The sequence below is a fragment of the Arvicola amphibius genome, chromosome 9, assembly GCF_903992535.2.
Source record: "Arvicola amphibius chromosome 9, mArvAmp1.2, whole genome shotgun sequence".
Classification (NCBI taxonomy): Eukaryota; Metazoa; Chordata; class Mammalia; order Rodentia; family Cricetidae; genus Arvicola; species Arvicola amphibius.
In genome coordinates, this window is record NC_052055.2 from 94,754,916 (window position 1) to 94,780,694 (window position 25,779).

General features: G+C 45.0%; 3 protein-coding genes across 6 annotated transcripts in view; 2 read left to right on the forward strand and 1 right to left on the reverse strand.

Moving 5' to 3' along the window:
• The window catches only part of Npas2 (neuronal PAS domain protein 2), an 83,490-nt gene extending 79,029 nt beyond the window's left edge, over nucleotides 1-4,461 (forward strand). The window contains exons 21-22 of the mRNA XM_042055766.1: nucleotides 1,908-2,085; nucleotides 3,853-4,461. Coding sequence (XP_041911700.1) covers nucleotides 1,908-2,085; nucleotides 3,853-4,032 — 358 coding nt within the window. The 3' untranslated portion in view covers nucleotides 4,033-4,461. The remainder of the gene's footprint in view (nucleotides 1-1,907; nucleotides 2,086-3,852) is intronic.
• A 6,160-nt stretch (nucleotides 4,462-10,621) lies between these two features.
• Rpl31 (ribosomal protein L31) lies at nucleotides 10,622-14,326 on the forward strand. The gene is made up of 5 exons (XM_038341215.1): nucleotides 10,622-10,664; nucleotides 10,910-11,016; nucleotides 12,915-13,040; nucleotides 13,893-14,005; nucleotides 14,258-14,326. Exons 2-5 carry the CDS (start codon nucleotides 10,910-10,912, stop codon nucleotides 14,287-14,289), a joined length of 378 nt encoding a protein of 125 aa, XP_038197143.1. The 5' UTR covers nucleotides 10,622-10,664; the 3' UTR covers nucleotides 14,290-14,326.
• Nucleotides 14,327-14,914: 588 nt separating this feature from the next.
• Nucleotides 14,915-25,779, reverse strand: part of Tbc1d8 (TBC1 domain family member 8) — a 100,046-nt gene continuing 89,181 nt past the window's right edge. For 2 of the 4 annotated variants that reach the window (XM_038341213.1, XM_038341211.1), the window contains 9 exons: nucleotides 24,126-24,411; nucleotides 23,092-23,221; nucleotides 22,858-22,956; nucleotides 22,313-22,381; nucleotides 19,556-19,796; nucleotides 19,098-19,163; nucleotides 17,136-17,225; nucleotides 16,758-16,855; nucleotides 14,915-15,927 (listed from right to left, as the gene is read on the reverse strand). In XM_038341213.1, coding sequence (XP_038197141.1) covers nucleotides 15,472-15,927; nucleotides 16,758-16,855; nucleotides 17,136-17,225; nucleotides 19,098-19,163; nucleotides 19,556-19,796; nucleotides 22,313-22,381; nucleotides 22,858-22,956; nucleotides 23,092-23,221; nucleotides 24,126-24,411 — 1,535 coding nt within the window. In that variant the 3' untranslated portion in view covers nucleotides 14,915-15,471. Of the gene's footprint in view, nucleotides 15,928-16,757; nucleotides 16,856-17,135; nucleotides 17,226-19,097; nucleotides 19,164-19,555; nucleotides 19,797-22,312; nucleotides 22,382-22,857; nucleotides 22,957-23,091; nucleotides 23,222-24,125; nucleotides 24,412-25,779 lie in introns of those variants that run through there. The other 2 variants (XM_038341212.1, XM_038341214.1) reach the window with 2 other exon arrangements.

The following is a 25,779-nucleotide window of genomic DNA, read 5'->3' on the forward strand; positions in this document are numbered from 1 at the left end:
TCCCTTTTATTTCCTTTCTATCTTATTTCTCTAGTGGGACTTCAAACACGTGACTTAATAAGAGAGGTGTAAATGGTAACTCTTGTCTCTTTCCTGGTTGAGGGGAGGGGTCTTTCCCATTCTTCCCCATATAGCAAACTATTGGCTGTAGGCTTTCCATGTAGACCATTTATTAAATTGCGCTATGAGCCTTCAATTTCTAATTTATTCATGAAGAATTCTTTCATTCATGAGGGAATATTGAACATTCTCAGAGGTCTTTGCTGTGTCTATTATTAAGATCCTGTGGTTTTTGTTCTCAAGTATACTGGTGCTCTGTTTTGCATTTATAGATTTGCAAATGTTGAAAACCATTCTTGTTCATGATATAAGATCTTCTTAATGCAGTTGCAAGGTACTCATGGGTGCTGGGAACGTAACTACCGTCCTCTGGAATAGCAACAAGTGCTGTTAACTGCTGGTCTCTCTCTCCAGCCTGTGTGGTGTCCTTTCATTGTAGAGATTCTTCATTGGTTTGTAGGTTAAGTGGCCTATCTGAAGATAAAGGTGAAATATTGATGTCACCCACTATTACTGCATGAGAGCACACCCAATGACCTTTAATGTCCACTAGTGTCTGTTTTACGAAATTGGGAGTCCCAGCATTTGGCAAATATATTTATGATGACTATATCTTCTTAATATATTGTTTTCTTTGTTAATATGTAGTGGTCGTTTTATTTCTTCTAATTTTGGTTTGACAACTACCCACTATATATCCACACATGTGGATATCCAAATGTGACGACTATCCAGTATCAGAATAGCGGCAGCAGCTTCTTTCCCACTTTTACACACTCACTAGATTCGTCACCATCCTTCCACACTCTGTCTGCGCATGTGTTGGCTAGAAAGATGTATTGCTTGGAAGCAACACCAAGCTGGGTCTTAACAGCAAGCTGTTTTCTTAACCCAGCCAGCAAATCCATATCTCTTTATTTGTGGTGAGTTGGGGTCATTTACATTTAAGGTTATGGCCGAGAGATGGTTACTAATTCCTGGAGTTTTGCTGATTGTTTCTGCTTGGTTGGATTGTTTATTCTTTCCTTTAGAATTAAGTTCTACTGATTTGCTTTGTTGAACATGATGGCATTCTTAACATTTCTTTTTTTAATATTTATTTATTTATTATGTATACAATATTCTGTCTGTGTGTATGCCTGCAGGGCAGAAGAGGGCACCATACCCCATTACAGATGGTTGTGAGCCACCATGTGGTTGCTGGGAATTGAACTCAGGACCTTTGGAAGAGCAGGCGATGCTCTTAACCTCTGAGCCATCTCTCCAGCCCTCTTTACATTTCTTTATTCATCTGCTCTTCTCATAAAATTTATTCTTTCATTTGTTGTTGTGATTAAGACTTTCTTCCTCCCATGTGCACAGTGTTCATTTAGTGTCTTTTGTAGTTAGTGGTGGCCAGGAGTTTTGATGGTTGGCTTTGATTATCGACTTGATGCAACCTAGATTAATCTCAGGAAATTGTCTCAATGAGGAATTGTCGATTTTGGGTTGGCTTGTGGCCATGTCTGTAGAAGACTGTCTTAATTAAATTAATTGATGCAAGAAGCCCCAGCCCACTATGGGTCTTCTTAAGAAGAGAATCCTGACCTGTGTGAGAGTGGAAAAATCCAGGTAGGCACAGAGAGCACACAACTAAACACACACGCATTTAGTTCCTTGTGCTCTTGACTATAGGTGGGATGTGACCAACTGCTCTGAGCCACTGTGACCTCCCTCGTGTGATGGACTGTAACCTGAGATTGTCAACTAAATACATCCTTTCTCCTCTAGTTGGTGTTTCTAGTATCGTGTCGAGTGTCTCTTTCTCAGAGGATTTTGTTCTATCTGTCCTGCATGAAACTAAACAGGTACGCACAGAGCCAGGTCATGTTTCCAAGTCCAGACTCGCACCCGGCCAGCAGCAGTGCCTCCACCCCTGTCCTGCTGATGGGGCAGGCGGTGCTCCATCCCAGCTTCCCCACGTCCCAGCCATCACCGCTGCAGCCAGCACAGGCGCAGCAGCAGCCGCCACCGCACTACCTGCAGGTAGGTGAGCAGCGGGGCCCAAGGGAGACCGGAGCGGCTTTAGTGAGCAGAGAATGAGTTCCACATTCGACTTTTGCAGGTTTTTTTCTCCCCTAGTAGAGAGAACAACCTCAGAGAAGTTCATATTTGGTTAATTTTAATGCTTAATGTACAGTATGGAAATTAAGAATAGGTAAACAGTATGCTTCATTCGGTGGTATGCCGAAAATATCTTTTTAAAGGTAATTTTTACCAGTTTTGCATCTTGATATGCTCATATTTTTACAAAAAAAGTCAAAAATTAATGACTGGTTTTGCCGTACATTTTGGTGTATTGACATATAAAATTAAACCACATTTATTTAAAAACACATTGACTACTTTAGGTAAATATGTTAAAGTGTGAGATAAAGATTCGTTGTGAAAACCGGGGGTACATTTCACATAGACACTACTCAGAAAGCAGAAAGTACTATCAAGCAAGCTTCAAGCACACCAGAGGAGGAAGGGTGGGCTGGCCTGGGGCTTCAGATAGGAGCACATCCCTCCTGAAGCTCTCACAGGTCTCCATCCTCCCCTCACACATGTCAAGGGCACCCTTCTAGCTCTTCCTTCCGAACCCTGCCTTGTGGACTTCCCCTAATAAAAACCACCTACTCGCTCTGCTTGGCTTCTTTGAGGCCAAAAGACAGCATGCAGTAGCTGAGACATCTTAAGAATGGTCAGACAGAGGTGACGACCGCATTTTTAAAGACCTAGGATGCCACTTGGTTCCAAAGCTGTTAAAACAGCTGTGGTCTAATTTTCAAATCCCCCTGGCTGGACCCCCAGTGAAAGGTGGGTGTCAACTCCGACTTCTACTTTGTGGATCTCCTCAGTTCTCAGGACAAGCATGTAATCTGGCACGTGAAACAATGAGGAAGAGAGAAAAGGGGATGGATGTGAGAACAGGAAAGGTCTTAACGTATCTTCAGCAGCAGGAGTTAAATACCTGCTGCGTTCTAGAGACAAAGCAGAGACTCAAAGAGCTCTCCAGCCATCCCATCCCCGTGACCTGGTGATCTCAGAGCGCGTGCGGGGGAGGTGGGCTAGCACAGAACACTCTCCGGCTCTGATTGTACAAAGAGAAAGAGAGCGCCCGGTGGAGAAGCCGTCCTGGAGAAACGCTCAGAGGCATTTCTGGCAGAACCCGACCATCAAGATCACAGACAGCCCAATATAAGGTCAGGGAGAGGTGTGCTGAGAGGCCTCAGAGGTGGTGCTGGGGCGCTGATTATTCTAGAGGGACATTTATTTGTAGGCAAGAGCGGAAAATGAGAGAGGAACTTCCAAAGTCGGACTGACCGGTTGAAGCTTTTGCATTTCCAATCATGAAGTTTCCTTCCAGGTTCTTGAAAATGGCAGTATTTGAAGTAGTCACAGGACCAGGGACCGACTTAAGGGGCATACATTTGTCTACGCAGATTCTTCCCTTCCCACAACCTATGTGGGCTTCAGACTCCACCATCCACACACACAGAGGATGTATACAGATAGCATGTACCACTGGTTCGGAAACCTTACCTGCAGCCTCAGCCCCAAGCCCATTGACCCAGAGGAGCCCCACTCCTCCTCCCCACCCAGAAGCGATACAAAAGTGTACAGTCAAAGAACTTGGCTTTCCCCCATCATGCACTCCGGCAAGCACACACGCGTAGCCGTCTGAGGGGAGTCCCAGAATCCGATAGCATCTGCAGCAAACCCCGGGGGCCAGCCACGCAACCCATTTTCTCCTTTTTCCTGCTACAGGCACCAACGTCTTTGCACAGTGAGCAGCCGGACTCGCTCCTTCTCTCCACCTTCTCCCAGCAGCCCGGGACCTTGGGCTATGCCGCCGCAACCCAGCCCACACAGCCTCAGCCCCCACGCCCTTCCCGCAGGGTCAGTCGACTGTCAGAGTCCTCAGGTCTCCAGCAGCCACCCCGATAGTGCCCTGACACTGGAGTCCAGATGCAACCAGCTTTACCAATGGAAGAGGGGGGAGAGGGGAATAGCCGTGGGAAACGGGAAGAAAGGTTTACGTGACTTTGGCACACCCTGTGTACATTTCAGAACTCCCTATGGTAATGAGTCTGGAGTGTGGCACTGGCAGAATGGGGGAAAGAACAGGAATACTGGCCATGATTCCCTTGCCCCGAAGTTCTCGGGCATCCGCTACAGCCATACTAGGCAGGAACCAAGTGCCCCCCGTAAGGGGGTTCCTGCTCTGTTTGCAGAGGTGGTACCTCTCGCTGCCTCCAGGAGAGAGAGCGCCAGGTACTCTACCGACTGACACAGGTCCCAAGCCCTGGCTGGCCTTCACTCTCTTGATGGTCTTTCCTTTATAGTCAAGGACTATGTTAGAGGTCTTTGGAGAGAGAGAATAAAGAGGTTCTTTTCATTATTTTTTAAAGGTTGTTTTTTGTTTTAATTTGCACAGCTGCACACAGGGGAAATAACTTAGGCACTTTCTGAATTTTTTTAAATTTATTTAAATAATAAGGTCTCGTGGCTTCACTGGGAGCACACACACACACACACACACACACAGCCCACCAATCAGATAATCCTGTTATTAATGAATTTGCAGAGCCACACCCTTGGCCCAAACCCTGTGGACTGAGGCTCTTCACCGCCACACCCCAGTGGTTGCCATTTTCCTCCCTAAACAGAACACTGGACTATTCCCGTTGTCTTCACCGATAGTAACCATGAGAGTGGACTCAGAGCAAAGCACAACCTCACAGCTGTTCCAGAATCCCCTAGAGACCTCTAAGACCATGAGGGAAGAGGGTCCACAAGCAGGGCAACCCGGCAGGCTGCAGACTCCCGGGAAACCAGTCACGTGACGGCCATCCTGGTGAGGCCGCTGCATCTTTCCACAGATCTCCCCTGACGATTCTGAAGATTGGATTTTCCTTTTCATAATGCACTTTGCTTTTTTTTGTATGTTTTGTTATGTTGAGATGTTTCTAAAGAGAAGATTTTATGTAATTTTAAGAGGAAGTGTAGTGAATTGTACAGCTGTTGTAATAATGACCTATTTCTATAAAAGAATAAAATTGTACGGATTATGTGTAAATTATTTTGTATCTGAGACACCAGTTCCATTCCCAAATATAAAAGTATAAAGGTTTCCTTGTGTTTTTCTGTGAGTGAAGATTTTGTAATAAATTAACAAGTTTGTACAATTTCCTTTGTCCCTTGTTGTTATGTCCACACGCGTGTGCGCGCACAAACACACACATTTTTTTAAATTTCAGGATGGTGGTGCACACCTTTAATCTCAGCACTCAGGAGGCAGAGGCAGACAGAGCTCTGAGTTCAAAACCCATACTGGTCTACAAAGCAAGGACAACCAGGGCTACACAGAGAAACCCTGTCTCAAAAAAAAAAAAAAAAGATGATGAAAGCTTCCAAGGTATTTTTCATGTTTTCTTTGAGCTTTCTGTTACTATGATGAAATAAGTGAGGTGATAAGCTTTACAGACATGGGTTCATGGGCTCAGAGATTTTAGTCCATGGTCACTTGGCCCTGGTGCTTTGGGCCTGTGGCGGCACAGAATATCATGGAATGAGTTCATGGCAGAGCAGACCTGCTCACCTCAAGATGGCCAGGAAGCAAAGAAAGAGAAAGGGGTCAGGGTCCCACTAAAAGACATACCCCCCCCCCCATCCTCAATGAGCAAACTTTATTCCACTAGGTGGGGCCACACCCAGTAGCTGAGGTCCAGGGTTTCAATACATGGGCCTTTGGGGGGGCCGTTCAAGACCCAAACCTCAGTATGATGGAACGCACAATACAATAAATGGTACTGGGATGGGGCTTCTTGAGCTGAATCAGTCTGCCAGTATCCTAAGGTTCAAAGCTGTGAGAGGAAAACAATGTTTCACTGTAGACATGATAACAATGCCGGGAGAGCTCCTGGGAGCACCTCAATCTTGTGAACACTGGAAACCTGTAGAAATGATGGAGACGTTCCCCACCAAAGCACTCATTCGTTGCTTGCGATTGTACACAATCAGGTTGGATCTGATGGACTCCCACTGCTAACATTTAGCCCAGTGATGTCAGCAAGGTAAGTGTGCCCAGGTATGTGTGAGATGTGCACACATACACACATTGAGAAGGCAAAGAGCCTGTCTGAGGTCTTGCTCAGTTAAAGCCATCTCATTCATGAGATCTAGCATACTAATGTGAGGGTACCCTGGTGGTACTGGTGGTCTCCATGGAGTGGTTCCAGGTTCTTGTTGTCTTGTTCGAAAAAAAAAAAATTGAAGCTCAGACAAATAGCGAATGAGCTAGGGTCTTATTCAGAAGCAGAAGAAATACACAGAATAGCTACACTGCTAAGAGAGAGCAGTGGAGACCAAGCTCTGGGTTACTTTGTGAAGCTTCCTTTTGTAGGCCCAGGAGGACGGGAGGGAGGAGTTAGCTCTCAGGGATGAGGAGTAGGTGACTTTGTGTTTCCATTGATAGGTTTGAGTTATGTAACCTTTGTTCACTCAACATGTTCTTTCTCATGATGCATCAAAAATTTTTAATCATACGCATGCCCAATCATGCATAGGCATAGAATGGTAAATGATTTCCCCTGAGAGCTCACTCAGTGGACACAGATTGCCTCTCTGCCTGAGCACTGAAGTTCAGCCCAGGCGGAGTTGGCTCACTGCCTACACTTCTAAGGACATGTTCCAACATGTGTGACCACAAAGGGGGAGTCCCTAGGGGTTGCTAGGATTGACTGGCCACTTCATCTGGAGAAGGCTGTACACACAGCTCCATGCAGCTAGGAGTCCCTGGTTGCTAAGCTGCCAGTGAAAACTCCCTGAGTGCCTTAGGAGCACTAGGCATATGGGAACCATCAAGATGGCCGCTCCCTCTCCAAACATCCTGACTGCACGGAGCTATCAATGTTCCTTCCAGCACTCTATCAAGATAGGTCTGCCACTCACCCTCTTCTATAAAATGATGACAGGCTCCTTTTTGGTTCTCTAGCTAGGATCAAGTTTTGGATACCATGAAGTTGCTATATATGTGTGTCCATGATTGCTCTATGCCTGAGGGCAGAGATGGGGTAGGTAGTAAAAAACAAAATAAAAAATATTTTGTATATATGAAGAGGAACATTTACTTTTTCAAAGAACCTGAAGTGAACCTTGTTTTAAAAACATGAAGTATGAATGGAACTCAATGACCTATTTTTTTTTTTAAAAAAAAAACTTAACATTGTCTAAGGTTTAGAGATCTGGTTTCTCTAGAAAAAAAATTATAGTTCAATTGTAGCCATACTTTAATTGGTGGTTAGACCCCTAAGTGGAACAAGATTGTTAATGGACACAGTGTATTCATTATTCTAGGACTGTCTAGCTGGAAGCCATTAAAGAGGGTGGAGTGTGTTACGCTCCTAATTTAATTTAGCTATGCCTGAATTTTACACATGTTAAGAATTTGGATAAATTCAAAAAACTCTTATTGTGTAATTTTCCATTAAATGCAGGCATCCTGGGAATTGTAATCACTGAGCTCTTCATTCATTACTCTGCTCATTAAATGGCTATTTTGCAAACACATATTTGTTCCAGAAAAACCATGACCTGAACTGTCTGGAACAGTATAAAAGTCTCTTGGTTCAAGAGTCAAGATTGAGTGTGAACTTGGAACACTTGGTTTAAGATTTTACAAACTAACTAAAATTATAGCATATTCTGTCTAAATATTGCTTTGTACAAACAACATGGTAAGTTGTTATTGTTGTTTTTTAGATGAGGTTTCACTTTGTAGCTCTGGCTGGCCTGGAACTCCCTATTTAGATCAGGCTAGTATGGAACTCACAGAGATCCACTTGCCTCCACTCTGTGATTAAATGTGTATACAACCACACTCAGCTATGCTAACCAACCATTAAGTAGCTTTTTTTCCTTTTTCTTGTTGGTGTTTTCAAGACAGAGTTTCTCTGTGTAATCCTGGCTGGCCTGGAACTCATTCTATAGACCAGATTGGCCTCGAACTCAGAGATCTATCTGCCTGCCTCTGCCTCCTGAGCGCTGGGATTAAAGTCATGTGCTACTATGGCCCTGCTTATTAAGCAGTTGTTAGCCATGACTTTTGCACTCTTGCCAAAATGTCCTGGTAAAAATTTAGTGATACAAAATTACTTTAATTTCTGTTCATGTTGTAGCCTGAAGATCTCAAAGTCAGTAATTAATATCCTGAAAAAATATCTAATATGAGTCATCTAGAGAAATGTTGTTAGTGGTCAGATGAACTTAATATTATGCAGATAAAAAGCTTTGTTTTTTCTGTAGAAATACTCATTAGAAATAGGGTAGGAGGGAAATTTTCTTTTTGAATTTTAGCTTAATCCGTGATGGGCATGTCTAGTTTATTGACTCCATAAATTACTCATATTTTTTTAGTACAAAGTCATGAACTCACAGCCTTTTATAAACTCAGTTTCTAGTTAACCATTGTTACCTCAGTGCTCAGATCATCACTTTGACAAGAGAGAGCTGGCTCCTCTTTTGTCTCGTTAGTAAAGTCCATCCAAAACCAGCCTCCAGATTTCTCTCTTGAACATCAGAGGCATGATTTATTTATCTACTTTTCCCTCTGCCCCAAAGTATGGGATCAACTTCCTTCCTGATATTCTTTTACTTTAAAAAAAAAGTGTCCAATATTAAAATCTGGTGCTTAAAGTGAAAGTGGGAAGTGATGTTATAGCGCTGCTTTAGTTCCTGTCGTTGGCTCATTCTGTGGGGAGAGAGCTGAAGGTATACAGGGCCATGCAATGCTCAAGGACAGCCATCACTGAAGGACGGCCTGGCTGAAGATACAGACCATACAGCTTAGGTTTGTGAGAGGCTAAAGCACATCGCTGTGCACACACTGCAATGTTTGCACAACAATGAAGACAGTAAATGGCATATCTCTGGGAATACGCTGCTTATAAGAGACTCACAAAAGTCACAGAATCACATCGGTTTTGCCTAGCTGATGGATCATACATCGTGCGATATTTTACCTTTCTGATGCAATTCTTACCTGATATTGTCTTTCTCCTAAACTGACCATCTCACATGGAAGTTACTCTTAAACTACTGCTTTTCATTTCAAATGCTGTCTGTACCTTTCCTTTCTGGTCCACTATCTGCTGACATGCTCAAGGCTCCATCTCTGCAGTATCATAGCAACATCCTCCTCACCAGGCTCCTTCCCTTTGGAACCGTTTTCATCACCAGGCTGCTTTCCTTTTTTGTAGTGGAGGAGGGTGAGTGCCTATCAAATTCAGAGCTTGCGGATGTCAGCAAATGTTCTATCACTGAGCTACATCCCCAGATACATATTTTCATATTCGCCTCACACACACCCTTTTTTTTCCTTCTCCTTCCCTCAGTCTACTCTTCCCTCCCCTTTCTCCCTCTTCCTCACTTCCTCCTTCTCCCCCTAACTTCGAATCAAGTCTTGTTGGGTAGCCAAGGTTGGCCTCTAGTAGCCTAGAGTAGCCTCAGGCTTAATCTGCTATCCTTCTGCTCTGCCTCCTGAGTGCATCACTCCTGATTTTCTCTTTAAAATGTTTTGAGTGGTTCTGTTTAGGAGATTGCTTTGGAATTCCCTGGAGCTCAGCCCAGCATTATTGTACCAACCCGCATTCCCATCGAGCCCCTTAGTGGTTTGCACCCCACAAAGAACTGGAACAGAGCCTGTCCCGGTCTTTCCTCCTTGCCCCATGAAGAAGTCTTCAGAACTGTGAGGTGTGTTTAGCTCACTGTCAATACTCCTCACCTAACCCCTCAGGCAGGCATCTAACTCACCCAGTAGTCAAGGATGACCTTGAACTCGTGACCTCCTGAGGCTACCTACAAAGTTCTGCACCACCACACTCCCTGAGGACATTGTTTCCTTCTGAGATCCGAGAGGGAGTGTGCCTGTCTACCCCCAAGTCCTGCCCTTGGGGAATTCGCAAATACAGCATCCCTTAGCCAAATTTCCAGGTAAGACCGTGGAGTCTCTGCCTGCCTGTCTTTTTTATCTGTGGGATCCTGAAACGTGCCGTTGCTGAAACCCTAGAATAGGCTGTTCGGACTTGTTTGGATTCGGGGGATTTTCCCACCGAAAAGGCTAGCACTCACGTGGACATTTTCGACCTGGAGAAATGAGTGCTTTGGTTATGGTCTCAGGGACCTGGGACCTTCTGCCAAGCACATCACCTAATAGATTCAATACGTGTAGGATCGAATGAATGACTGAATCCGAAAAACAGAAGAGCGATTTCTTTCCTGGCCCTGCAGTCGGAGGGTGCGGATTTAAATCCCACCCACCACCTTCAAACACAGCTGACGGGACGCTGCTCACAGCCGCCAGAAGACTGGAGCCTCGACCCCGCCCCAGCCCGGCCCTAGCCCCGCCCCGTGCCGCTCGCTCCGCCTCCGACGCGCTACCTTTACGTCGCAGCCTAGCCTTCGACCTTCCCTCGCCACACTTCCTCTCCCCCGCCTCCCGACCCGGAAGTTATACTCGCGGCGCGGCTTTCCTTCCCACAATCCCTCGCGCCCGTCCTTTCCAGCTTGGGCCCGGCAGAGTGAGTATGGCGGCGGGGTCCTGGCTCTGAAATCCAGCGCCATCCACTCCGGGCGCGGGGCGGGCCGGCTTGGGGGATTTGTTCCGCGCTGACCGGAGGCTCGGCGGTCCGGGGCGGTCGCTGGGGGACAGTGGCGGGGCTCCGAGGAGCAGGGGTTCCGGGGTCGGCCGGATTCTGAGCGGGGGAATCAGCCCGGCCTTTTCCCGCTGTCTGCTTAGAGCCTCCCTGTCGCCTGCCTTTTTTAGATGGCTCCCGCAAAGAAGGGTGGCGAGAAGAAGAAGGGCCGTTCTGCCATCAACGAGGTGGTGACCCGAGAATACACCATCAACATTCACAAGCGCATCCATGGCGTGTGAGTACCTGTTGCTGGGTTTTGTCTTTTCGATCCTATCGCGTGTCCTTTAAAGGTGTGCAGGGTCTGGAGTGTACGGTTCCGGTTAGGAACTGGAGGGAGGTCGTGTTGGAACTTTAAGAACAGTGGAACTTGGAACGCTTGGTGGTGCTAAACCGAGAGTTTTGGTCATCTGGACGGCTCAGAGGAGAAGCTTGTGAAGGGGGACCTTGACTAAACTTCGGTGCTGCAGGAACTAGGCAGCTGTGAATTGCTGAGCCCCGATAGATTTTTCTTCTTCGTCCTCTGACTGGTGGAGATTCGTACTAATGCGGGTCCAGTTGTAATACTGGAACTGGAAGTGCTGAGGAGAGGCGCTTGTGAATTTATCATCAGTTATATTTACATACATTCCGAGGCCAGCATGTAGAGCAAGATTTCTTGGACTTGGCTGTTCAGTCTCTAGTGACAGATTCTGCCGTGTCGAGATTGTATCGGCGTTCCTGTGTTCCATGTGAAGTCTCTTGTGGGTAAATGCTTCTTGCGACCAGCCACATTCCATCCTCTGATTGATGCACATTGAGTACTGTCGGGCATTGCTTTGAAGTGGACAGATAGGTGAGAAAGATAAGACCCTGCCCTCCCAGGGTCACCAACAGGGGGAAAGTAGGTGAAAAGCAGTTTGAGTTGAAGATTGTTTGCTTTTAAGTGCCCCACGTGTTGGGTGATTCTCGGGGAAAGAGGTGCTCTTTAGAAGCCGTGAAGGAAATATAGGGTGTGGGTGGGCATGATTTTCGGGCATTTGTGCTCTTGGAAAGGCCTATGTGAGGATCTCCAGCCTCCTTCATTCTTTGCTCATATCTTGGTCCTCGTTTTCCAGACCAAACTTGCTCCCTGCTGTTGTCTTCTACTTAATCTATTTAATTGGTAATTCAGCTGACTGCCTTTAAGTAGTGACAGCAGCATCTTGTTTACATTCCCTGACCACAATAGTGGATTCGCTCAATGCTCCATCTCTTTCCTGGTGTGTCCTTTTGGGTACTCATTGATACCACCTGATGGGTGGTTTGCATGAGCTGGGTCCAATAGACCAGCCCTTGTTATTCCTAACCACGTTTTTTCCAGATTAGTGCAGTGGGTTTGTTTGGACACTGCACATGGGCTGGTACTGAGTAGAGGTGGTCTTGTTGTCTGTCTTGGAGTGACATAGACAGACAGGTGCCGAGCACAACTGGACTTTGGTGGTTGGTTGTGAATTTTGGAGCTGAGGTCTTCCTGCCCGGCTTCCAGTGTTGTAGTTAATGGGAGCACCGCCACCATGCCCTAGAGAAGATCGTAGGTTTTGTTGTTTCGTTGGGTTTTAATCTGTATTGTGTAGCTCTGGTTGTCCTGGAACTAGCTGTGTGAACAGGCTGGCCCTGAACACAAAAAGATCCACCTGCCTTTGCCTCCCAGATGCTAGGATTAAATGAACACAACACCACGTCCAACTAGTTTTAGAGTTTCGTACTCATTTGACTGAAAGCCTAAAATATAGGTAAATGGCTGCCTTGGTTTCACAGAATGTTCTTGCCCTCTGTACATGGTTTGCTTGCATGTTTGTATGTGCATCACACGGGTGCTGGGAACCAAACCTGAATCCTCTGCAAGAGCAAGTGTTCTTAAGCCCTGGGCCGTCTCTGCAACCCCTGTGGCACTTCAGGACTGCTGTGTGTTGTAGGAAGTTTCTGGATGCTAAGTTGGGAAAGCATGGCATCTTGTGCCAGGATTGTAGAATACTTCATATTTATTTCGTCCTCTTGTTCAAAGTATTGATGCTGGTTGTTTTTAGAGTATGTTTCTGACTAGTTTGTTTTGTGAGAGCATACCGTTTATAGTCTATGTAATTTGATTTTATATTCTTGTGTTTTGAACCTCAGGGGCTTCAAGAAGCGTGCTCCTAGGGCACTCAAAGAAATCCGGAAATTTGCCATGAAGGAGATGGGGACTCCAGATGTGCGGATTGATACCAGGCTCAATAAAGCCGTCTGGGCCAAAGGAATAAGGTACTGAAGTTATTTGTTACCAATGCACCAGCTGTTGCTTCTACATAGTCTCTTGTGACAGATTTGGTAGTTTGGTTACCGGATGTGAAGTATAGATACTGGGACCGCAGCTCTAAGCTAATGTCCTTTACTGTAAGGGAAAGAGCAGTGTAAGAGCTTGGTGAGATCTGGGAGAGATTGGGCTTTGAAGAGTTCCATCTGGAGCATGAGACGCTCAGAAAAGGCAGTGTTTCTAAGCCTGAGGAAGAAATCTTGCTGCCGAGAAAGGTTGATTTGTACCATGTCCTATAACATGAAAGGGTTCTCAGTTTTATCCAACCTGAATGTAAATTAATGCCAAGTTTGGGAAGTCCCCTTTAAAGGGGAGTACATACGAAGATGGAAGGGGGTACTGCTGCAGAAAGTATTTAATCTTGGGACCCTCTATATAGAAAATTGTCCAACAAGAAACTACAGTGTCTACCTTGAGGTGGGGGAGTGTCACAGGGGCATGGAGAACCCTTGTTTGTAGGAGTCTGGGGCCTAAGAACACCTAGCATGTCCTGAGATGAGGGAAGGAGATAGATCAGCTCTACTGTTTCTGGAAGGGAAAAGGATTGGCCTTTTGTTTGGATTGAGTATTTCTGTTGATGACAGCCATTTTTCTGCCTAAGAAAGGGTTGTCGCGGTGGCTGCCTCGGTGACTCCTAACAAGCATGCATCTTAAGGTGACAGACAGCTTGTTGCTCATTCACCTGGGAATTATTTTTATGGTCAGATAAGTTTTTCAGAACATTAAGAAGCAGAAATAGGTGTGAATACCACTGCTTTCTGAAAGGAAGCATTGACCTTAGCACATTTCTATTTTATTAGGAATGTTCCATACCGTATCCGGGTACGTTTGTCCAGAAAACGTAATGAGGATGAGGACTCACCAAACAAACTCTACACATTGGTAACTTACGTGCCTGTTACCACATTCAAAAGTAAGTTTTTTGCTGTTATCAAAGCTGTTGAAATTATAGGAGAAAATTATTAGGACCCTTCAACCCTAAATTTGTTGATCGAATGAATGTTGGTGCCTGTTTTCAGTTCGATGAGTGGTGGGCAAAATTATCAGACCTTTAAGACTGTCTTAAAGTGGGGGAAATAACGGAGTTCATACAACTGTGGTGTTGTGCAGGGCTAAAAGACGGGACGAGTATGGGTGCTGACTGGCTGTCACTTCTGCATTTCAGATCTACAGACAGTCAATGTGGATGAGAACTAACCACTGAATCTCAAATAAAGTTGGAGAGCTGCCTTCAGGTTTTGTTTTCCTTTTTGTTTGCCCCACTGGGGGAATTTTTGGTAATGTTTAGAATAGGGTCTAAGGAGTATTGTTGGGAGTTACTTAATTGCTGCTTTGGGTACTTGGGAAATCAGGCTTATGTGATGTTCTTTTCATAAATATCATTTGTGGTTTTGATTTTTCAAAACACATTCTCTCTGTAGTCCAGGCTGGCCTCAACATTGCAAGGACTGAAAGGTGTCCACCGCCATGCCTAGCTTGTCTGTTTTTTAGCAAAGAAGCCACAGTATTATTAGGTCTCATATTAGTCCCAGGTGTGTGTGTTGAGTTTAAGGATTGAGGTTTTATAATTTGTACATAATACTGAAATTTGTCAGTCTTAGTCTTCTAGCCATCTTTGCCAACCAGTCCAGTTCATTCCCTGGAATATGCTATATACTTTTAAGACAATATAAGCTCTTTTGTTTTTCCCTCTTCCCACCCCCAAAGACGGTTTTCTGTAGCAGCCCTGGCTGTCCTGTAACTTGATTTGTAGACCAGGATGGCCTCAAACTCAGATCTGCATGCTTCCTTAGTGCTGTTTTTGTTTTTATAGAGTCAGTACAAAAAGAAAGATTTTTTTTTTATTAAAAACCTTGGGGGTCAACATTGAAAGCATGGTTTGCACATGTTTTTGGAAGGACATACAAAGTGAATACAACGAAATATATTAAAATGGTTTCAATTACCAGCATTGAAACAAAATTAGTGCAAAAAAAGCCAAATACAATTGTGCAGATAATGGTTCTGGGATCTTGGTGAGCTTATTTCTTGACCAGTCCCATAACCAGTGGAAAACGAGCCTGGGGCTGATGTCTCTTGGTTGCCATGACATCTTTTTGTCCATGAAAAAGGTAAACACAAAACCAGGATCACAGCAGAAACTCTAGCTTCAGCAAAGTTGATAATCACAGTGTAAAGGGCATTCCACCTGTCTGTCCTCTTAATAAATAGAACTGTGTGGGAGTTGGAGCAAATTCCCCGGCCGTGGGTCTGAGGTTCGTTATCCGCATACTCAGTTTGTTGAGTTCCCTGTTTTAGACTGAAATCTGGACAGTGCCTGACAACAGTCCAGTCCATGCTTTGGTGTGGTGGGATCCAGTGTGTTCCAGCAGCTCCTGGCTACAGGTTATTCAGCTTCAGTTCAGGCTGTGGTGGATGGCTCATTTCCAAAGCTTTGAGACTGTACTGGTTGAGCTTGGCATTTTCAAGTTTGGATTTGATGTTGAGTGGCTTTTCAAAAAAGTTTACCAGTGATTGCTCAGTGAGAAGTGAGGCCAGGATATGTTCCAGCGAGACAGTCCAGTCCCCTTCCCCTGCCTCCGGAAAGGCCCGAGGGTCTTGGGGAGTTTTCCCAGTCTCAACAAAAACCGAGTCCTGTTCAGGAGAAGGAGCCGAAGCCTGCAGCTCCTCACTACATTCCTGGGAGCAGCTTCCTGAGCTGCTGCTTCGCTGGCCCACTTCTCCTATCTGCAGTAGCAGAGTGGTTACTGTGGCAATGGCTTGGTACAGCTCGTTCTCCTCTGGATCTTCATGGAACATACTGTACAGAGTTTTACAGAACTGGATAAATTCTCTCTAGAATAAAAAAAAAACAACATACATGAGGATGGAAAGTATAATGTTTACATTATCAGAAAAGTGTGTAGCATTTAATTTTTGTTCAATAGGAGCTTCCTGTTTTAAGACTGTCCTGCAACCTGTGATCTTCTTGCCTTACCAGCAGGAGCGTACTGCTAGTTCCTGGTCCCATGTGCAGAAAATAAGAAAAGGCTTTATAGGTGGTGGTATCAGTGAGAAATGGTATGTCTCAAAATCCAGAGCTACATTTGCTTCTTAGTGGAAAGGGGGCATGTGGCACATAATTTTAAATCCAGTGCTTAGGAGATAGGTAGGTGAGGCTCAAAGCAAATGATGCAGACAGCTCTGGGTGGTTTAACCATCACATATATAAGGAACAGAATGAAAGTTAGCACCCATGTAAAGCTGGGAAGACCAAGGACTGCCTATCTAGCTTGAGGTTGATTTGAGAGACTTGAAGAAAGGTAGAGGAAACAAACCCATTGGCCTTCATGCATACCTACTCATGCATGTTTCAATCAAACATGGGCCCAAAGCCTCCCAGTATGTGGCATGGAAAAAATTGATATCGGAGACAGGAGCATTCCTAACTTAATCTTCCTGCTAACACAAGAAATTTCTTTCCAAATTAAACCTGCCATCTTGTAGCACCTAAGAAAACCTCCCTGTTCTGGGAAGTGATTAGAGGTATGGAGACTTCAGTGGTGTGTATCATTTTTGTAGCCTCCTGTTTAAGAGGTGACTTGATTACAACACTGGTCTGGGAAGTCATAGGATTTATGGTCTCAAGTTGCCAAGATGGTTTCTTTTTTCCCAAAAGTCCTTACCTGGCTCATTTTGGGCAACTCTTTTTCCGTTTTATCCTTTTCTTTGGCTAAATCCTTAATCATCTGTTTCAGTTGTTTCTGATAATCAATTGTGTCACCTTGACAAAGGGAAACAATAGTTTAGAGTTTATGAAAGCAATAAGATTAGGACAGTAAGGGAACAGGGTCCCACTGAGAAAACGTCATATAAAGCCAGGAAGCAAGAGGCTACATTTTTATAGCTGACTACATAGGACCTTCCTGTTAAGATCCTAGAAAAAGAGCAAAGCAGCAGAAGGCACTCAGTGGGCAGTCAGGCAGTGCTGGCCATGGGCTAAATGGGAACAGGAGGGAGAGGGGATGGGCTGCTAGGAGCAAGTGGTGAAATCAGATACTTGCCATTGGGCTTACCCAATACCAGGGGTCTTGACGTTGACAACAGAGGATTCTTCAGTGGTGACTGGCTGTCTCTGTCATTTTCAGTGAGTGCTTAAAAGAGAAGTATTAGAACTGAACATATTTTCTGTTTAACTGACAAAGACTATGCCAACAGTTCCAGTATTGTTGTAAAGAGCCTTTAAAGCCAAATGAAGTAGGCAAATTCTTTTATAGATATGTGGGCATAATAAGCATATAAATTCATATGCAGATACTGCTGGTGTTGATCTGAGAAAACATAGCAAACCCCCTCTAAAACTATGAATAAACTTATCTTGACAATGAATTACAGTGAGCATATAACCAGTATATTTAGATGGTGTGTGTGAGTGGGGGCTCTTGGTGGGAGGAGGGTGTTGAGACAGCGTCTTTACATAGCCCTGGCAGTTCTAGAACTTGAAGAGAGCCACCTGTCTCTGGCTTCTTACATCATGTAGGGTTTTTTTTATTTTTGTTTTTAAAAGTCATGCTGACTTCCAAACATCATACTGGTGATTTTTGGCTTTTCGAGACAGGGTTTCTTTGTGTGGCTTTGTCTTGCGAATTCCTTTGTAGACCAATTGGCCTCAAACCACACTGGTTTCTTTGAATTGCACTAAAACTAAGAAATCAGAAGTTCAAACATTGCAAGTAATAAAATGGTTCGATGAGTTAAAATTTGGCATTTCTCAAAAACTTAGGTAAATGGTGGTTCACACCTTAAATCCCAGCAGAGGAAGGCAGATCTCTTAATATCTACATCTGAGGTCTAGACCCAGTATCAGAACAAAAAAGTCAGGTAGACAGCAGTTAAGAGCACAGGTTTGACTCCCAGCACGTGTGTGTGTGTGTGTGAGTGAGAACTCCAGTCCCAGGAGATCTGGCCTCTGGGCAGCAGGCAGAAATGCATATACATTTTTTAAGGTTAAACCCAGAATTCCCACTTCTGTATAGTCTACTTGTGAGTATGGGAAATTTTTTATGCAAAACTGATAGCAGCAACACAACCACAGCAGCAGTGGTCATGGCCACAGTAGACACACCTGGCCAGAAGGACTGATTCTACAGCATGAGCCAACTGAACATGGATATCAGCAGAAGCCAGACAGTACTGGTACATGCTATAACCACTTAAAAAACATGGAATAGGCAACGACAGATTGCAGAAGGCTGCAGAAACATGGAATGGTCGGGGGGGGGGGGGTTCATTTTAGGATGATGGATCTCAGTGTATATGTAGTTTTATGGTTCGACGCTATAAATGGGTAGAGACATTTCTACAGTAAAGCTTTCACTATGTTTCACTTGGTTATTTGAAACTTGCCATTCCAGACTTCGTATGATAGATAACTTTTGTCACCTCTGACACCCAATGTAATTTAGAGACAGCAGTCCTATCCCTGGCGCAAGTCCAAAGCCCTCAAGTTGCTTTGCAGTCTGGGGTAGGTTTGTCCCATCCACTGGTGGACTCCATCAATGATTCAAAGATAGATGTATCGTAATACCCGATCTCAAATTTGCTGCATAGCCATAGTATCAAAAATAGCATTGGGGGGGAGGGACATAACACAACTTTAATCCCAGCACTTGGGAGGCAAAGGCAGACAACAAATCTCTGAGGCCAGCCTAGTCTACAGAGCAAGTTCCAGGACAGTCAAGGTTACTCGAAAAACCAAAACAAACCCCCAACATGATACTAACATAAAAACAGACACAAAGACCAATGGAATAGAGGGCCAAGAAATCCACATAACTATATCCAACCAATCTTTTAAAATAAAAGTCCAAAAATGCATGGGGGTGGGAGGGAGTAGAGTCGCTTTAATAAATGGTGCTGGGAAAACAATATCCACATGGAGAAAGGGGAAGCTAAATTTAGAACTGGTCACTGTCCTGCACAAAGTTGGCCTTGTGTTAAAGCAGAGCCCAAAATGACTTTCTTACCTGGTGGGATATGAAGCCTGTATAGCAGCTTAATCTTTTCATTCATTTCTCCATTGTACATAATGTCTGGAAATTCAAGAAAGAGACCAGGTACAAATGAATCCCATTAGTCATGGCTTCAGCTCAGAGTAATGCCAATGCTTGTTGCTCTTAGTACCCTCAGCCCAAATGCACCCCATACTAGAAATGAAGTGCAGGATAACCTCGTGACTTCAAAGATTTTGGTTTTATGCATAGCAAACTATGGTCACACCTTAGGTATCAAGGAGAACAGGTCAGGGCTTTAAATATGGAGAGCCAAGCCCCTCTCCTCCCCAAAGGACAAGTAAGGATGGCCCTAACGGGAGCCTGTAGAGCAGTATTTTAAAATCATGGGATAATTTATAAACGCATTGTGTGGATCTGCCTAGCAGCAAGATAAATGCCAAACCTTACAGTGAAGACCTAAAGAGTCATACCTAGACAGCTTACGAAGGCTTTGAACTCCATGAGCTGGTCCATGTTGTCATCCAGGAGCCTGAAGGTTCTCTCAGCGAGGATCTCTGTGTGGACTCCACAGGTCCAAGGAGATACCAACTGGAACAGATGTGCAAACTGCCGGGCGTCAATGCGGTACTGCTCAGCATAGGGCCTGCTGGGATCATGGCGCAGGGGCATGGGCCTGGGGTGCTCCCAGTAACAGCTCATCATGTGTGCTCTCTTAAAGCATGAGGGGAGAAAAAGCTGTGTTACACAGGGACACGAGTGCCTCAGAAAGTGCTGCTTATTCAGAATGACAGTGCTGTGGGACCAGACAGGTGAACACCTCGCCCAAGTCAGCAGAGCCTGGAATTAGACGATGGTTATGGTCTTATCTTTGCCAAAGGGAATATTGATTTCATTACAAAAATTTTTAAATTTTTTATAAAGATTTCTTTGTGATAAAGCATACATGACACAATTTATGCAGTTTTAGAAGTGTAGTTCAATTGATGTAGTTTTAATTATGAGATGTTTTTATTATTTTCACTGAAAATGGCTATTTGAGATTCAGAAAGGACACATGGATTTACAGAACATAGAAGGAGTCAGTGTAGGCTGCCTGTAGGTCAGGGTGATGAAGGTTTGAAGCACAGAGGTAGAAGTCTTTTCCTATTTTCTGAATTCTTACCATGTGTATATTAATAACTTTTAATTTTAAAGAAGTGGTACATTCAAGTCCCAGGAACTCATTAAAAACTATGTGTGTCCATGGTCTCAACTGGAGGGAAAGCCAACATCACATGTCTGGGCTCAGAAACTCAAAGGACTACTGAAGGTCAATAAAATTAATGCTATCGGCACCGATCCTATTGTTCATCTCTTTTCCTTCCTATGTGGTACTAAGGACCAAGCTCGGGGCTGCCCATGCAAGGGGTGCTGGCTAGTTTTAATTGTCAACACAATCCAGAACCACGTCGGAAGAAACTTAATAGATCAAGTTTGGGGGGGGGGGGAGGGTGTCTTGGTTGTTAATTGATGTAGAAGATCCAACCCATTGGGGGAAACATTCCCTAGACTGAAGGTTCTGAGAAGAGAAAGCTAGCTGCAAACAAGCAAAGATAACGTTTGTTTTCTTTGCTCTTGGTTGAGGATGTGATGTAATGTGACTAGCTGGTTAAATTTCTGCCTTGACCTCCCCAAAATAATGAATTGTAACCTGGAATTAGGAGCTAAGCCAACCTTTTCCTCAAATGTTTGGGGGTGGGGGTCAGGAAATGTCATAGCAATAGAAATAAAATTACATTCCACTACTGTCTGGGCTACATTCCAAGCCTCCCCTCCCATGTTTATGTGTATTTGTGTGCACACGGAACAATTTGTGGCTACAGGCTTTCTCCGACCACAGGTTTCTGAGGAATGAACTCAGGTCTTCAGACTTGGTGGCAGGCATTTTTTACCTGCTGAGTCTTTATTTGCCAGCCCCTAGTTTGGTTGTCCCACTAAGTAGCCCTGCTTAGCTTCAAACTCCCGACCTGCCTCAGCCTCTCATTTGCTTGGGTTATAGGCATGCACCACTATGTCCATTCTTTAATTGAGAGAATATTTAAGGTAGTTGGTCAGAAATGATGCCTGTGAGTCCTATGCATACGGAAGGAGGGAATAAAGTGAGGATAACATTTTCAGTTAAACCTAGTGAGTAATTCTAAAATAGGGTGAGGATATTTCTGTGTAGCCCCTACGGAAACAATTCTGGTTCAAAGGGCAAAAGATGCACTTAGAAGACAGTATGCCCACATGACTTGACCATTAAAGTGCCACACTACACAAAAGCTAAAAGTAAAAGTACTCTGGAGACAGGCAGGTGGATAACTTTAAGTGCCAGGCCAGCTAGGGATACATAGTTCCTGGGGGGGGGGGGGGGGGGGAGTAAGAAAAATAACACTGGCAGGTCTTTCTCAGACGGTATGCTCTGCAGGGTGGCTTACCTAACAACCTGTAACTTTACCCAAATACCCAAGAACTGGAACTCTAGTTTGCTAAAATTTAACTGGGTAAATTGCACATGCCTATACTATCTACATTAGACATAGAACCAAGCTAGAAGCCACCCTGGGAACTTAGACCCGCTTCAAAAGAATTTAAATACCCTAAAAAGCCAGCTAGAAGACATGATACAACAATGATAATAGGATTATGCAACACAAGAAAGTGTTGACATCACCAAGGGCAACTAGATGACGCAGCCGCAGACCAACCACAGAATATAAAACTGATATATGTATACTATGTGGTCATTTCAGAATAGCCATTGCTTCTCTGCTCTGGACAAGGAAACCACGCTCACTAGGACTTGCAGAGCAGTGGAAGTTAGAGCACAGCACAGCATTGCTGCCTCTCCATCAGCACATAGCTGCTGGGGTGTCGCAGCTGCACAAGCCCTGTCGGGCTGTCCTGGGATCATACTAGCTCCTCCCTTCATGTGCCAGCCAGCCTGAGGCTGGACCCCAAGGAAAACCAACACACACACACAAGAGGCACATATCTGTGGACAGAGTGTTAAGGTAGGGTTTTCTGATTAAAGAAAGTCGGTGAGCAGCTCTAGCCTCTGCTACCAAAGGAAAAAAAAAACACATGGCAGGCCTCCTCAAGCAACCATTAGCCTTATAAGAAGCCACAGGCCCACAGGCAGACTGGGCACTCTGGGCTAGGACCTGGCTCATGGCCCAGGACTCCCCTCCCGCCAGATTTGCTACCTTGAATAAGTCGTAGAGTTCATCAAGGTCTTCAGGAAGAATGGAGACTTCTGGAATAACGACGCGGAGCTTAGGGAAAGAATTAACGGTGATGAGTAACACCCAGGTGTGCCCCTGCAGCCCGGGATCATCAGAGGGAAGGTGGGGACACGTGCGGCACCCTTGCCTCAGTAGCATCAACTCCTATAGTCTTTCCAGGCAGTTTGCCTTCAGCGTCTTTCTAATGTGCACATGTTCTGAGCCAATGTGTTAAGTTCTAATGGAGATGAGAACACTGAGGTTCAAAATAAGAACACTAACTGCAGCCCCTCTGCCTGAGCATTCCATAGTCCCCACTCCATCATCTCCTACTAAACCATAGCCCTTACCCCTGTTTTATAACCATGGAAACTGAGGCTCCCAGTAGTTCACAGTTGACTCCTAAAATTTCATCACATTCCATATAACACGGTGGCAGTTTTTAGTTCACTGAGAGAAGGAGAGAAGGAAGCAGTACTTGTGATCAGCTCCATCCCATGAACCCCAAGAAAGTGTCCTCTGCTCACCACATTCTGCTTGGTGGTGTCCTCGTGACCTTGCAGGACCCTGATCCTGTGTTTGCATCGCAGGTGCTCAATCTGCTCCACAGACTGGTTCCCAAATTTCTGCACAAACATGGGCCTGCTAAATCCAAAGCTAACAGGAAGCCGCCAGCAACCCTCCTTCCACATCTACATCCCAGGCACACTTCTGTCTCCAACTAGCAAGAGTCTTGAGGGATGGAACAGGGGCTCCTGTACCTCATAAGAGTCCCGGATCAGGTCAGCAATGTCGGTCACTGGATAGGGCTCCTGGTCATCAGAGAAAAAGGCATGGTGGCTGCCAATGGGGGGCCCCGGGCTGTCTTCATTCTTAATGTGATCTAGAAACCTGAGCATACCCCCATAGTTAAAGCCCACATCTACCCTCATCTGGAGATCACACGGTACATGAGTTTAAGCACACGCTCAGACTTAACATTTGGAATAGAGCAAGGCACCAAACACTATGGTCACTCTAGCAGGAACAGCCAACATACCCCAAAAGTAAGGCTTGCGCATTACTAAGCCCTGAGACTCCCCAGTGAAGTAGCATCAACTATGCCTGTGTGGTTTTGAACTTCCAACATAGTCTGAAAAGAAACCATCTACTTGTCTCTGAGACGCAGGGTCCAGGCTCAACCTTGTGTGATTTTCTGCCACTAGCTCACTTACCACTACACCAGTGATTCTCACTCTTCCTAATGCTGCCACTCTTTAATACAGTTCATGTGGTGATCTCCAACATGAAATTATTTTGTTGCTACTTCATAACTAATTTTGCTACTGTTATGAAACATAATGTAATTATCTAATATGCAGGATATCTATTTGACCCCCAAAGAGTTGGGGACCCACAGGTTGAGAACTAATGCCCTATACATAGCACCTGACACTTCCAGTTGGCAACCTATACATGCATCAGCATTTCCTGTCAGTCCTTAACGGTGTGTGGCACCATTAAAACATTTCATCTTCTTGGAAGAAAATCACGTAGGGCCCTATTCTCCCTGAAATCTTATTTGGCAGAAAGAATGAGAGAAGATGGCAACCTTCTTTGCCTCCCATTGGTAGTGCCACATGACACTCATTCTGGAGAGACCACAGAATGACAGGTGCCAAGGGGCCGTGTGGAACAGAAAGCTTCCACAGATGTGGCACACATGCTGTGGCCTCCCTCTGTGGTCGTCTAGTGGCCGCAGCTGCAACCTACTTCATTGCCCACACTAGCCACAGGAGGAAGCAGCAGTGCCCACCTGCTGAGGATCATCAGGGCCTGCCCATCATCCTTGCTGCTGCACAGCTCCTCTGCGTTGGCTTCCAGCACGGCTAGCCCCAGCTGGAAGATGGCCTTGATCCCGTCGTAGAAGAAGCAGTCGACGACGTTCACAGCACTCTCCAGGGGCATGATGCTGAGGAACAGAGTCAGGAACCAGGACAAAGAGATGGACGCCAGTGCCGAGAGGTCGTTCATGTGCTCCGCCAGCTCTGGGAGGTGCTCCCTGATGAGCTCCTCAAAGACAGACTGGTCCACCTGAGCCCCTGCCAAAGAGAGCAGGAAGCTCTGCTGGGGAAGACGCATGCTCTGCTGGGGAAGACGCGTGCTCTTCCGGGGTGGCTCAAAGTAAGCTTGCTCTAAACCTTAGTAAGGTGATGTCATGAAACAAGATCTGAGTCCAGAAAAGGACATGTGATTAGTTCACTAATTCTTGGCAGCTGACCAATGTCAATGTAAGGACAAGCTTTCCAAAGAAACAGTGCTTAGTCAACTGGTTATCAATAGGGGGTAGAGGGGAGTCCTAACCCCTAACCTTACCTTACACATAGAAAAACACATTGGAAACAAACCATAGACCTAAAGACAAACGCTCATAATTTAGAACTTCTAGAAGAAAATATAGGAACAAGACAGAATTATCTTAGGATGTAAAAAGTACTAACCATTAAAAACATTAAAAAGCCCCTTCTTTGGGGATGAAGAGATGGCTCAGAGATTAAGAGAACAGGCTTCACTTCCAAAGGTTCTGAGTTCAATTCCCAGCAACCACATGGTGGCTCACAACCATCTGTAATGAAATATGCTGCCCTCTTCTGGCCTGCAGGGACATATGCAGGCAGACCACTGTATACTAAATAAATAAATAAATAGTCCCCTTCTTTGCCAGGCAGTGGCACACACCTTTAATCCTAGCACTCAGGAGGCAGAGGCAGAGGGAGAGGGACCATGGTAAATTCCAGGCCAGCCTGGTCTATAGAGCGAGTTCCAGGATAGTAAGGACTACACAGAGAAACCCTGTCTCTAAAAAAAATTAAATAAATAAAATATAAATAAATAAAAAACAAAAAAACTTACTTCCTTCAAAAGAAACAGTCAACAAAATTCAAATGTAAGCTTACCTAGAGAAAACATTCGCAACACACCTGCCTGTGTCAAACCCAAAGATTGCAGTTCTATAAGAAGCCAGCAACCAGTCTTTTTTTAATAAGCTAAAAATTACCCAGGTGGCAGTAAACCCAAACAAGTATGTTCAAAGTGATTAGTTACCTGAGAAATGCAAACTAAAAGCCACATGATAAATACCATTCCCAATACATGGATAAAATGAAAAAGACAGCCCCAGATGTTAACCGGGACACAGCAAATGGAGGCCCTCATGCTGCTGAAACGAAATACGTAAATGACCCACTACATCCCCTTTTGCCTTTTGCCTACTTGCCCTCTCTTGCTGATGGCTGCTCCGGCCGCATTCCTTCAGTGGTGTCTGACCAGCTTCTCTAGCCATCTAACAAAGCCTGAGGACCAGCAGCTCTCCGGGAGGGCTTCAGGTCTTCAGCGCAAAACGGGGACTGATACATCCAGCCTCACGGACCAAAAAACTCCTGGATTCTCTGCTCTCCACTGTGAGACAG